At 36.5% G+C, this 12,777-nt stretch overlaps 1 protein-coding gene across 1 annotated transcript; it reads left to right on the top strand.

Moving 5' to 3' along the window:
* Window positions 1-3,814: 3,814 nt before the first annotated feature.
* LOC128015852 (uncharacterized) lies at window positions 3,815-10,558 on the top strand. Its single transcript, XM_052600061.1, has 10 exons — window positions 3,815-4,596; window positions 4,778-4,927; window positions 5,076-5,191; window positions 5,326-5,462; window positions 5,561-5,654; window positions 5,813-5,924; window positions 6,203-6,426; window positions 6,567-6,735; window positions 7,191-7,318; window positions 7,660-10,558. The coding sequence occupies exons 1-10, from the start codon at window positions 4,500-4,502 to the stop codon at window positions 7,975-7,977; spliced, it is 1,545 nt and encodes a 514-aa protein (XP_052456021.1). The 5' UTR covers window positions 3,815-4,499; the 3' UTR covers window positions 7,978-10,558.
* Window positions 10,559-12,777: the final 2,219 nt, after the last annotated feature.

The following is a 12,777-nucleotide window of genomic DNA, read 5'->3' as shown; positions in this document are numbered from 1 at the left end:
TCTCATGTCTCTTCGTTGAGTATTCACGGAGTTACACTTCATTTTAATGACGTGTTTGTACATGACGATCAGCACAAACAAAGGCTGCAGACAGCACACATACTGATAAGACGCTAGGGAGAAAACAAACACATAACTTCATAATCATACTTGGCGTTGTGATTCGGAGATTCTCTTTGTTCTAAATAAAGTTGGTAATGAACCATCTTTTATGGCCAAACGCTTTGAAAATCCCGCTGTACTCACCGAGATTAGAAAAGCAGTCATCAGTGAAATGTGAACACAACAAAAGGGATTTGTTGTACTGCTCTGGTATTGTGGTGAAAATGAATTTTAGCCATTGGTTCTTCTGATCTTCATTCTTTGGCAGTGAAAATAAAACAAACGGTCTCCTCTACATGATGCTCTCACACCAAACAGAGCGTCTGTGTGGGAGGTGGGGCAGGTCAGAGTTCAGTTTCTCCCAACACGGTAGGCGGAGATTATTATGCAAAGTGTTCCTAGTGACGTACATAGAGATGGGCAAAAGATTTGAAATCTATAACGACTCGTTTCAGCGATTCAGAGTCGACTCCTTACTTTAGAAGCCAACAACTTTATAAATCGTGTACTTTTTGGTTTAATTATTTGCATATTGTTTACACTGATGGACAGCTACATCATACACTGTAATACAGGTAATTTTTGATTTCCCATCTGTGTTGCTCTTTAATATTACTGAATATGTTCCACGGAGTTTAAAGCTGCTGTAAATGTTCCTCACCACTAATAGCGAAAAAAAAAAGTTTCCCAAACATTTCCCATATAGGATGTTAGATTGAACACCTATTTTAGACTTTAGATTAATTTGTGAGCATGTTTTCACTACTTCTTTCCCTCATTTTAGTCGAGTTGTGTCCAAGATATACCAATTCTTCATCTTGTTGAGCTCATCAATTGGCATGTTAAACTAATTTGTTTTAGGTAAATTGTGGCCACGTTGTACTAATTCACTTCCTTCGTTTTTGTTCAATCTCATTCCCTAAAACAATAAAACTGCTTCTTAATTTGTGGCCACAATATCTTTGTTTTTTCCCCCAACATGTCGTGTGAGATTCTGTATAGTTTAATAAATCACATTGTATTAAAGTGACACCCAACAAATGTGAATGTCTGTTAATAAAATAAGTATTTATTATTCACTGATGTATGCTTGAAACTAGTTGTAAAATGCAAACTGCCATTGCAACGTGTTCTTAACACAAATAAGCACCTCAATGAACCGCAAAACCCCTGTGGACTCATATCTCTGTCTGAACTGACCTTATATGAAGTGATGGGCTTGTGTTAGCTCTTAAGGGCGTTGATTGCTTTAGAGTTGCCCAGAGCTCTCCATTTATCGCCCGTGTGCGTATAGGCTTTGGCCAGCGGCTCCAGTTTGTCAGTAGTGTGCTTATGGTTCTCCCCTTTAATTGTGGATGGTTATGAACAGACCCACTTGCCAGACAAAACTGGATTTCCCCCCAAACTCTGGCTGGGGTTGCTCTTAGATGGATGAACGCCACTGATCAAGGCCTCCAGATCATTTCAAAAACACAATCTTCCTCATGGTGCTCCTCCTGAATCTCTGGCACCTGTGAGTCATATTAAAAGCACTGCATGAGGGGGAAAAACAACTGATGGATCTTACAGATCGAGACAATTACATCCAATTCTTACCTAACTCTTCAGCAAGCAACTTAACGTTCATTAAGTATTTATTTCTATGCACTTAAGCCCTGAATAAACATTTACAAATGTATTCAAAATCAAAAAAGTGTCTAAATATCAATGCAGTTTAACACAGATTCCATTGCCTTACCTCTCAGAAGGAAGAAGGCTGTATGTAGTCTTCAGGGTCTGGTAAACTCTTCTCACTGATGCAGACACTCAAGCAAGTGCATTTGACCAGATGAACAGCAGAGGGCAGTCTTTCCACTTTCAGACGTCTCAAAGCTCTTTACGATCAACCGAATGTAAAGATTAAAAGAAATAAACATTTGAAATATATCAGTCTGTGTGTGATGAATGAATATAATTGACAAGTTTAAAATTTTGAATGGAATTAGTGAAATAAATCAACTTTAATGATGATATTCTAATTATATGACCAGCACCTGTAGACTCTATTATGGGTTTTTGGCGATGGTTTAAAATTAAAACATCTTTTTGGTGGATGTGTTTCTTACAAACACGTAGCTTGTCACATCACAAGGTGTTGTTCATTGATCTTAAAATTGGACAAATACAATAAAACATCAAAAATCAAATTAGTCTAAAAAGGCATCTTCTGCTTATAAATAATCTTTGTTTCCAGTCATACCTAGTGAAAAGTGTGTTGATGAAGAAACCCAATAGATGGCACTGTTTATCTACAGTATCACAGGAAAAATGGCTGAGTAGTTTTTCCAGAGTTACATTTTTTTTCCTCAAAAATAGTTGTTTTTGCTCTATTTTGAGTGTACAGAGTCAAATTTATCAGTAGAGTGGGAGCAAAATCACAGAGTAACTGCAGTGACTCCTCCCATAACTGTTCTCTTCCCAAAGTTTCGTTTATCCGCCATCTTATTAGTCACGGCCGTCGACCGCTGCTGCTTTGCTTTCTGCTGGATGGTAAAGTAAATATAGTTTCAAAGTCTTGGTAACGTTATTCATATATTTTTCATAATATTCACCCGTTATTAGCTCAGGAAATTTCGTCAATTTATTTATTTTTTTTGCATATTACATCGCTTTCTCATGTTAGCTTGAGCACTAAGTTGTGCCATGTCAGAAATAAATTAGACTAAGTAATCTTTAATGCAAACAGCTAAGTTAATATAAAAATAACTAACATTAATTGACATCAGTAAGTACGCTATAGCCTATTAACGTTAAATGTTTGTCCACATAAGTATTGTGACAAGTGATCGAAATGTGCGCCACATGCCACCACATGTACTTTACTCGGTATAGAGTAAAAGTCAACGTTAGCCGTAATTAACTTGCATTGCTGGGAGGCTATTTTGATATGCATTATTATCCCGATTCGGAGGGTTACTGTGGGGATGTAGGTATTTTCAGCATTTACAGATTTTTTTAATATATTTTGTCATCTTTGACCGTATGAATCTAGAATTTTGGGGTGTGACAATTCAGAATTCGCCGTTGACTCCTTTTTGTCCACTGCCGAACACAGTATAATAATTTGTTTCTGCTCTAACGTTAACTGTTCTCTTCCCAAAGTTTCGTTTCGTTCCGCCATTACAGTCATTGCGATTGACCACTGCTGCTTCGATTTGAGAAGATAACGTGAGTAAAGTAAGTAAAGTCGTATTCATTTTTATTATATTCGCCTCTGTTTTTAGCTTAACGTTAGATCATTTTGGCAGTTTTTTTTATAGAGAGTGATTAAAGATCGCTTTCTCCTGTTGACTGAGAACTAAGTTATATTGAAAGCAAATAGCTAGCATATAATGTTGTTAGATTACAAACGTTAACGTTAATTGACACAGGTAAAAAAAGCTTACGATATCTGTTGATCAAATGTTCGTCCGCTAATCTTTTGTGACAAGCATCTTGAGTCGTGCACCACATGTACTTGACTCGGTATAGAGTTAATGTTAACCGTTATTGCCTGAGGCCATTTTTATGTGCATTAACTTACCCCTCTTTGTACGATAATTGTTTCTGATAGGAATGTAAGATGTTTTCATTATTTACATGGGATATTTGGTGATTTTATTACCGTCTAAATCTAGAATCTTGGTGTTTCATTTCATAATTCACTGTCTGAATCCCTTTTGACCACTGCACTGTTGCTTCACTGTATTTGCATGCATTTGTAATATGTACACTTTTATTACAGAAATCCTGGGAAGTATTTACAAGCAGAATATTAATCAGTTGAAAGGAGAAAGAGGGAAATAAACGGGTAAACATTAGAAATGGGCTTTAAATTTTAACATAATATAGCCTTACACATTAAAAATGTAAACCAAGCAACTTTGTTTTTCGTATGTAAATAAGTTCACAAATTCATTTTTTTTAAATGACATACATCATTTTGAGTTAAAAAGAAAGTTCAATTATATGTATCTTCTTTGTTTTTAACAGATGTAAATAATCACGCAACAAATAGGATATTAATTTCTTATTAAATCAAATCGTACTTATTAAAAATTCCAAGAATGGCCTATTACATTATTACACTTGAGCAGCGCGTTCCCTGGTTTGTAGGATCATAAAACTCACTCCTCCTCTGTGAATAAATCACCACGAATGCATGAGATTCATCACTGAAGTGCATGCTGATTTATTTCTCATGAGAAACAATTACCATCCGAATAAAGATATATTGAGCACCTTGCCTTAACAGAACTATTGGACAGTTATTACATATAAAAAATACCTGTTGTGTAGTGCACTAATGAATGTTCTTTTCTTCCTCTGACTGTGAGTGTTATCGCCTTGTTTAACTTTGTCTTTTTGGTTCTTTCAGGATGCAGACCAACAATGTTATCAGAGTGAAGTTCAAAGACAGCAAGAGATATATTTTTTCTTCAAAACCTTTTACATTTCAATCATTTTTGGAATGTGGTAAGAGATAAACTTTAACATTGTTAACATCATAAATACCTTTCAGTCTAAATTTATTATTATTTTTTAGGTAATATATTAAGTGTATGAATGTATATTATGGGATTAAAAAATAACTGTTGTAGTTCCTTTGGCATTGCTGGCTTCTGTGTCAATTTTCCATTGGTGTGTCTTCCTTTAGTTGCCAATAAATTTGATCTTCCTACAATGGATGTGAAAGTCTTTGATGACTCGAAGACAGAAGTTGATGAGGAAGCATTCGTATATCTGCTGACACGACCAGATCTTGGTGTATTAGAAATTGTCATCCCAGGCACAGCAAACATTGATGGTAAATTGTTTGACATTCAGTAATATTCACCAATTCACTGATTTGCATAAGCTAATATGGCTATTGGATTAATTCTTAATAGCTGTGTAGTATGCTGCCACAGTAGCATGAACAGATAATCAGACCATTGATATGGTTTATATTAAAGATTCTTTAAGCTCAAGCTCATTAGGAGATGAAGGTACATCAGAGTCTGATGACACTGCAATGTTGATTACAAGCCCTCCTGAAAAAAATCTAGCTGAGGAACATCGTCTTGCCAAGGTAAGGATCTCCAATCTTGCCTCTGAATTACATCTATATAGAATGACTTAAAAAATAAAAATATTTGGAGCTATGTACACTTGTCAGTTGTTAATTTATAATCCCTGAACAATATCGCATCATTCCCCCTCCAGATGATTGAAGAGATTCTAAAGACCAGCCCTGGAGGTGAAAAGATTATAAACGAATATACCCGCACCAAAGGTCTGTCCGATACCCGAAGACGTGACATGGTGAAAATTTTGGTAGCACATTTAACAAATGAACATGGGTAAGTTGTTCATACAGTAGTTTGTAAATTGTTGTTTATGATGTTATGTGTTATAATTATAATTGCTTTGGTTTGTGTGTGTGTGTGTGTGTGTGTAGAACAAGCCCTTCCAGACGTTTGAAGGAAGAATATGCGAAAGGAATCATTTCCCTCTTCCCATGCTTGGCTGACCCCAGGAGCAAGCTTGGATATGTAAGTAGTAGTAGTCTCTCAATATTTTTGTTGTACCAGAGGAGGAGACATTATGTATATTGCAGAATAAAGAATATCTGCATTATAATTGATATGGCATTTATTGCCTTAATCTGGTAATGTATAACTACTTGGTCTGTTTATTGTTCTGGTAATAGGAGCATTATTACAATGCAGAAGATGGAAGTGGATATTTGGCGTGGAGAATTAAAACTCTGCAGAAAGAAGCATCAGAGGGACGGATGAAGCGTCCACGGCAACCACAAACAGGTGTGAGATTTTATGTTAAGTCAATGCTTTTATGCATCTGTAATTAAGCCACATTGTGAATGAGGTCTCATGTTACATAGCATCTCTGTTCTTTTTTTAATGCAAACATTTTTTGCATAATCATCAACATTGGGCAAATTCAGATGGCATTCTGGGATATATGCATGTTTCACATGTTATTTTGTGTCATTTATCTAGTTTTGGCATTAATGTGTTGTGCTTTGGAAAGATAAGGAACTAAACAAATTTGGTTTTCATATTGTTTTAAACACTTTCAGGTGGGCCAACTGCTGACAGACAATCCTACAAAGAAGACTGCTATTTGACTGAAGACCGTCATTGTCAGGAAGCAATAGCCCTGATGAAGCATACAGCTGATGAGGCAGTGGTAAAGGAAAAGATGAAGTTAACGCTGGCCTATCGCCAGAAGCTGCTGCATGACCCTAAAAAGTCTGCTGATATTCTATCAGTTTTCTCACGATTCCTGGATATACCAGGCTTGGTATGTGAGACTTAAATTCTTAAAATATGAAAACAGACAAATATGAAATCAAGTGCTATTGTTGTTCTGCAGTAACAGAGATTTGTTAGGTAAACAAAGTCAGTTCCTTCTATGGTACCTACTTTAATTATCTTTGGCAGATTAATCAAGATTTTGGACTTTTGTTTGGTGATGCGACCTCTGCAAAGTTGTTGGAGAAGTGGTCTACCAACATAAAACCAAAGGTTATTGCACAGAGCCGTGGCCTCACACAGACTAGTGAGCTCCAAGACCTCATCCAAAATGCTGAAGCCACTGAAGTTGAAGAAGGTACCGTATCTACATTGTGGCACACTTTAAATTATTTAAGAGGAAGTTACACATTCATGACAAGCATAGCTTTACTCAGATCTACACTTTAAATTGCAGAGAGAACTATATCCATTACATAGGATTTGCAGATGCATATTTATAGTTTGAAATGGTTTTAATATGGGAGTCTGAATAACAAAAGCATCTTTGATATTTTGTAGGTAAAGTTTAGCTGTATGTTCAATATATTTGGAGGTTTAACCTAAATTCATCCACACATCTGTATTCATCGAGACTAGGCCATGAATGTGCTCTTAATACTGAATCTGTGTGCAGTATTAACTAAAATATTGGAGTGGTTAATTTATTTATACCAGCACCTCAACAAGTCAATTGAAAGTGATTTGGAGGTTATGCTCAACCCCTTCTGCCTAAATACTAAAAAATGTTTAATTTGTCTTCTGTGTTTCTAGGGTGGGACAGCGACATGTCTTCCATTCTGATGCTGGTTCACCTTTTGCCACCCTCAAGTCAAGGCCGCAAGAGACCGGGAAAGATCTCAGCCAAACAAGCATGTGATCATCTTGTGAAATTCATCAAGGTGAAGCTACTGATTTAACAGATCAAATTACACTGTTTTACAATGTTTTGTCACTGTGTGAACTTGAACTTGCTTATTTCTCAGACTTGCTTACTTCTCTAAAAGATCACTTGTCCTCCAAATTATTGTTCTTGTGGTATTCTTTTCTACTTAGCACATATTTAGTAAAGATCTCCCAAAAGTGTGTAATACAGAAACTTTGGTGGAAGGCGTCACTGTGTCTTTATGAATTCTGTATATTTACTTTAAGGGCCCTATTTTAACAATCTAAACGTAAAGTGTAAAGGGGGGCCCTTACTGTTAAGTCACATTGGCACTAATGTGTTTTCATTCTTTCACAGACCGGTAACAGTATCCAAGGGCACTTGGACAGTATTGGAGAGAGACTCCAGCCGTATCTACTCGCTGTTGGGCCGAACAAAAGTAGGATCCATTCTTGGTTTATTGTGATTGACCAACATGCTCTACCCTGTAAGGCTTCTAATTCATTGGCCTGTGTTGATGAGCTTTTCAAAGCTCACTTTGTCTTTGGGACTTCATACTGTCAGGAATTGACCAATGTGTTTAGCTTTCTGCAAACCGCAGTCTATGATATAGATGTTGAAACCACCAAGGTAAATCCCAGAGTATCCGAGTTGAGAGCTAGAATCCTCCAGTGAGCAGATGATTTGTTTCATTTGTAAAAAGGGGCATGCTAATGCCAATGCCCTTATAAGGCACTTCAAGTTAGTTCATGGTCTTTGTCCAGGAAAAAGTCTCAAGTTAAAATGTGCTCAAAGAGGTTGTTCACATGTTTACCATAGTTTTTCTGGATTACGAAAGCATCTCAGCAAGTGTTGTGCAATTGACCGTTCACGCATTGATTCTGGTGAAAGCTCATCCACCACCAACTCCATTTCATTAGATGATGTAGGTGTTTTATCAAACCAAAATCCGCCTTGTGAGTCTGCACTCTTAAAAACAAATATAGTAAACAGTTGTGCAACAGTGGTGGCTGAACTTAAAGTTGCTGGTGTCGCAGAGACAACTATTAACTATGTTGTTGGTGCTCTAGAAGAAGTGATTGGAGATATTCATAGTGAAACTCAAGAATCAGTGAAAAACAGCCTATCCTTAGAGGAGCCCATAAAAAGTGTTGTCGAGTCTCAAATAGATCAGTTTTTTGAAAAAATACAAAATCCTTTTGCGACATTAAACACTGAAAGCAAGAGAATGCGGTACTTTTCAGACAAATGGGGGAAAATAGATCCTGTTGAATATGTTCTTGGAACAAGATTTGCAACGCGGCGTAACAGAACAACTGGAACTTTTGCCCAAACCATTGTTAAGGATAAATTTGTATATATACCAATTCTTGAGACTTTACAGTCCATTTATAGACACCCTAGCATTACAGATATGATGGCGAGAGATTCACAACAAAGACCAAATTGTCTTTATGACATACACGATGGAGAATTCTTTAAGAGGCATGCACTCTTCTCAAAACAAAGACATGCAGTTCAGATCCAGCTTTTTTTTGATGAATTTGAATGCTCAAACCCCCTTGGATCAAAACGAGGAATACATAAGTTAGGAGCTATCTATTTTACCCTTAGAAATATTTCCCCTAAATACAATTCGAGTTTACTAAATATACATTTAGTCACTTTATTTCATGCACAAGATATCAAAACCTATGGGTTTGATAAAATACTAGAGCCACTTGTCCAGGATATCTCAACACTGGAAACCATTGGAATTCAGATTCCTTTATTTGATCAGACAGTTTATGGAACCATTGTCCAGGTTACTGGTGACAACCTTGGTGTCCATTCCTTGTTTGGTTTTGTGGAATCATTTAGTGCCAGGTACTGTTGCCGCTTTTGCCTACTAGAGAAAGAGGACTTTCAGACAGTGTTCAGTGAAGATAGTCCAAAGATGACAGTGCGAACTAAAGAACTTCATGCTGAACACTGCCAGACGATGCAGAGCAATCCCAGTCTGCCTTATGTAATGGGAGTAAAAAAGTCTTGCCTTTTAAATTCGTTGCAATATTTCCACACAACTTCAAATTTTTCAGTCGATATTATGCACGACATATTAGAGGGGGTTGCTCAATTTGAGATGAAATTACTAATTCAGCACCTGATAGAAAATTACACCACATCAGCAGAAGTAGACAGAAGAATTCAGAGTTTCAACTATGGCTTCATGGAACAAAACAACAAACCTCCTGGTATACAATTAAGAGAGGGTTCCAATGACTTGGGCTTAAATGCCACTCAGAGCTGGTGTTTATTGCGTTATCTGCCCATCATGTTTGGAGATCTTGTGCATCCTAATGATCAACACTGGTATTTGTTCATTTTATTGCTTCAGATAGTCAGTATTGTGTTTTCTTCAGTTATATCCACTGGTATCACCATTTATTTGAAACATCTGATTACAGAACACCACAGTTTGTTTAAGCAGTTGTTTCCTGATAAGAACTTATTGCCAAAGCATCATTTTATGGTGCATTACCCCAGTTGTATGCAGAAAATTGGACCACTGATACATAGTTGGTGTATGCGTTATGAAGCGAAACATAATGTTTTTAAAAAGCAGCTGAAAAGCTTTAAAAACATAACGAAAACATTAGCAAAGAAACACCAGTGCCAAATGGCTTACATTTGGCAAACATTTGATCCTAATGCCATGAAATTTGGTCCCGGGAAAATGGTCCCATTGAATGAAATGGAAGTTGGTGCTGAGATGGCTGGAAAACTTAATGTGCCTGTGTGGACTAAGGTCCTAAATGTGAAGTGGGTCAAGCGCTGTGGAAACACTTATCGATCAGGGTTGGCAGTTTGTGTTCAAGTTCAAAATGACATGCCTGTGTTTTATGTAATCCAGAATATTGTTATTAAAGATGAGCACATCCTTTTAATAACAACTGCACTGAAAACAATGTGTTTAGATGAACATATCCATGCTTACAAAGTTGCACATACCACAGAAGCACCTTATGTTTTGGAGATTAAGGATATTTTGCACCACAAGTTGTTTGACATTCTGATGTCTTATGGTTGTGATTCTGATTTGTTTATTGTACCATATAGTTTCATGTAATTCTTTTTCATCTCATCCATTGTTATCATTTTTTTTTTTCACAATTACAACATGATGACACATTCACAATGACAAGTGAATTATGTTTAAGTGTAATGTTGTTTGAAGAGGAGGAGCATGAAAAAATAAAATTGAGACATGAGTATATTGTTTGTTGTTTTTTGTTTTATTTTAATACTGAAAAGCAAGTAATTAATTTTAAGGCTTTTTGAGGGTAAAATATGAATGGTGTAATTCAGAGGAATAACTCTGGATAGAGTTACTTATTCTTTGTAGTTCACACATAACTGATGATAAACAACTCCGGAGGGGAAGTAAATTGTGGTAGAGTAAATTTGTAGTTCCTCTGAACAGAGTTAAAAAGTAGCAAGAGTCAATTTCATGTAGCACTGAACTGAGTAAAATAGTACAAGAGTTAATTTGAAATGACACTAAATAGAGTCAAATATAACATGAAAGAGTAAAATATGAACACTAAATTGAGCAAAATTAACTCTGGAAAAACAACTCTATCAAAAGAGTAACTTTTACTCTTTTTAGAGAGGGACCAAATGTTATCTGGCATAGAGTAAAATTTTCTTCAATTTGAGTAAATTTTACTCGGTCAAATTTACTGTGTAGATGAAGATGGATGGCCGGCCACGAGGAACGTTCTCTCCTTCTTCATCTCCTCATTTTCAAGGTACTATAAGAAGTTCAGTATTCCAGATCTCGACCGTTGCCAGCTGCCTTGAGTTTAACCCATGCCAACAACTCTTTAATCATCACCGCTAGTCTCACTTAATCACTTTCTCTAAGCTCTTTCTGTACTGTAAGCTGTGTAGTCACAGTTTTTTCCACACAATGTAGAGGAACTTTCCTCTTTGTATGGATCTTGGACCAGTTTGCCAAAGCCCTAATCCTCACTAAGAGTGCACACAAATCTGATCTCAGATCATCACCATGATATGCTGTCAATACTGCCATCTTGACTAATCAGTTTTCTTTTAGTTCATCATGGGAAAATTAAATATTTCCTTCATCTGGGTTCCTTGATTTTATCTGTATGCACCTCATGTTTATGCACAATGTTTGGCATGGACATCAGTGCTGTTGTTTGTGTTTCTAATGTAAATATAAGTAGAGCAGGGACTTGATTTAATTCATCAGTTGTTAACTGGATTTTTAAATTATTTTATCTATTATTATTTATAATACATTTCCATTTAATTTCAAATTTAACTTGCATTAAACCATAAAATATAGCGCATTGGAGCTAAAATCTGTAGGATATTGGCCCTCCAAGGAGCAGGATTAGACACGCTTGCTATATATATATTATAAATATATTAATACTATCAAAGGCTAAACATAGGCCTATAAAGCTAGTTTCCATTTCAGTATATGCACAGGACCAACAGAGAGACTAATTTAGCCTATTTAACATGTATCTGTGCATCATTTTGTCATTCTGTATATACTGATCAAGGTCAATCTTTTGACTAAAGAGCCTGCCTTAAATTAAGTAATTGTAGAAGCAGGTAAAAATGAATATCTGAAGATTTGAGGTTTTTAAAACAGTAAACTCTGACCTGCTTGATTTATACAACATCCTGTGACACAACTTGGAGCCTAAATTCTGGCATCGGTTTTCTTGCTCTAGTGATGGTAGCAACTGCAAGGACATGCAATTGATATGAGTTATCAAAATGATATGATGCACTACTGTTCACAAGAATCTGCAGATTTTGCAGTGTGGCAGCCTCTCATCGCCTCGTACTGACCACAGAGTGTGCATCATTACACTCATGTGTTGACAATCAGTGCTGAGAGCCAAACATCTGCACACATCATTGAATTCTTCTAGGAGCAGAGCAAGAGTCCTGGCGCTGTCTTCACCCATTCCCAAACTGCCCAAAGATGGTACGCTCCAGTCCACATCAATATGTGTTTCCAGATTCAACCAATACCTAATGTCCAAGGGAGATTGTTGGCCTGAGGTCTGGGAAAAAAATATTTAGATATGGCTTACATGGAAAGAATCAGATGTCTATGGGTTAACTGCTACCGAGAGAGATTCCTATAGTGTCTCCAGTCCTTGTTTTTTTAGAGATACCGGCTCTTCTGACAGACTGGTGACCACTGGTTTTGACTTTCTGGCAGATGTTTACTGTTATCTGTTGGTTATGTCCTACAGGAGTGATCTGTTGCTAATTCTATTAGCATTTTAGAGTGAGCTGTTAATGTCTGATATATTTTTTCTTTCTTTTTTTTTTAATGGGTGGTGGTCAACATTTGTTTTGTTTTTACATTGTCTAAATTATGGATCTCTGGTCCATATTACATCTTATTCTGGTAAAGAATGGCCTGCTTAGACAGAAAGAGTG

This window comes from Carassius gibelio, chromosome A1, assembly GCF_023724105.1.
Source record: "Carassius gibelio isolate Cgi1373 ecotype wild population from Czech Republic chromosome A1, carGib1.2-hapl.c, whole genome shotgun sequence".
NCBI classification, from domain to species: Eukaryota; Metazoa; Chordata; class Actinopteri; order Cypriniformes; family Cyprinidae; genus Carassius; species Carassius gibelio.
Note: the sequence above shows the minus strand (reverse complement) of the source record. Positions and strands in the feature narration are given on the sequence as shown.

Excerpts from the sequence above, each read along its gene's own strand:
- LOC128015852 (XM_052600061.1), top strand. The coding sequence starts at position 4,500 with ATGCAGACCAACAATGTTATCAGAGTGAAGTTCAAAGACAGCAAGAGA. Across the intron at positions 5,463-5,560 it reads CATTTAACAAATGAACATGG|AACAAGCCCTTCCAGACGTT; the intron begins GTAAGTTGTTCA and ends GTGTGTGTGTAG. Across the intron at positions 5,655-5,812 it reads CCAGGAGCAAGCTTGGATAT|GAGCATTATTACAATGCAGA; the intron begins GTAAGTAGTAGT and ends TTCTGGTAATAG.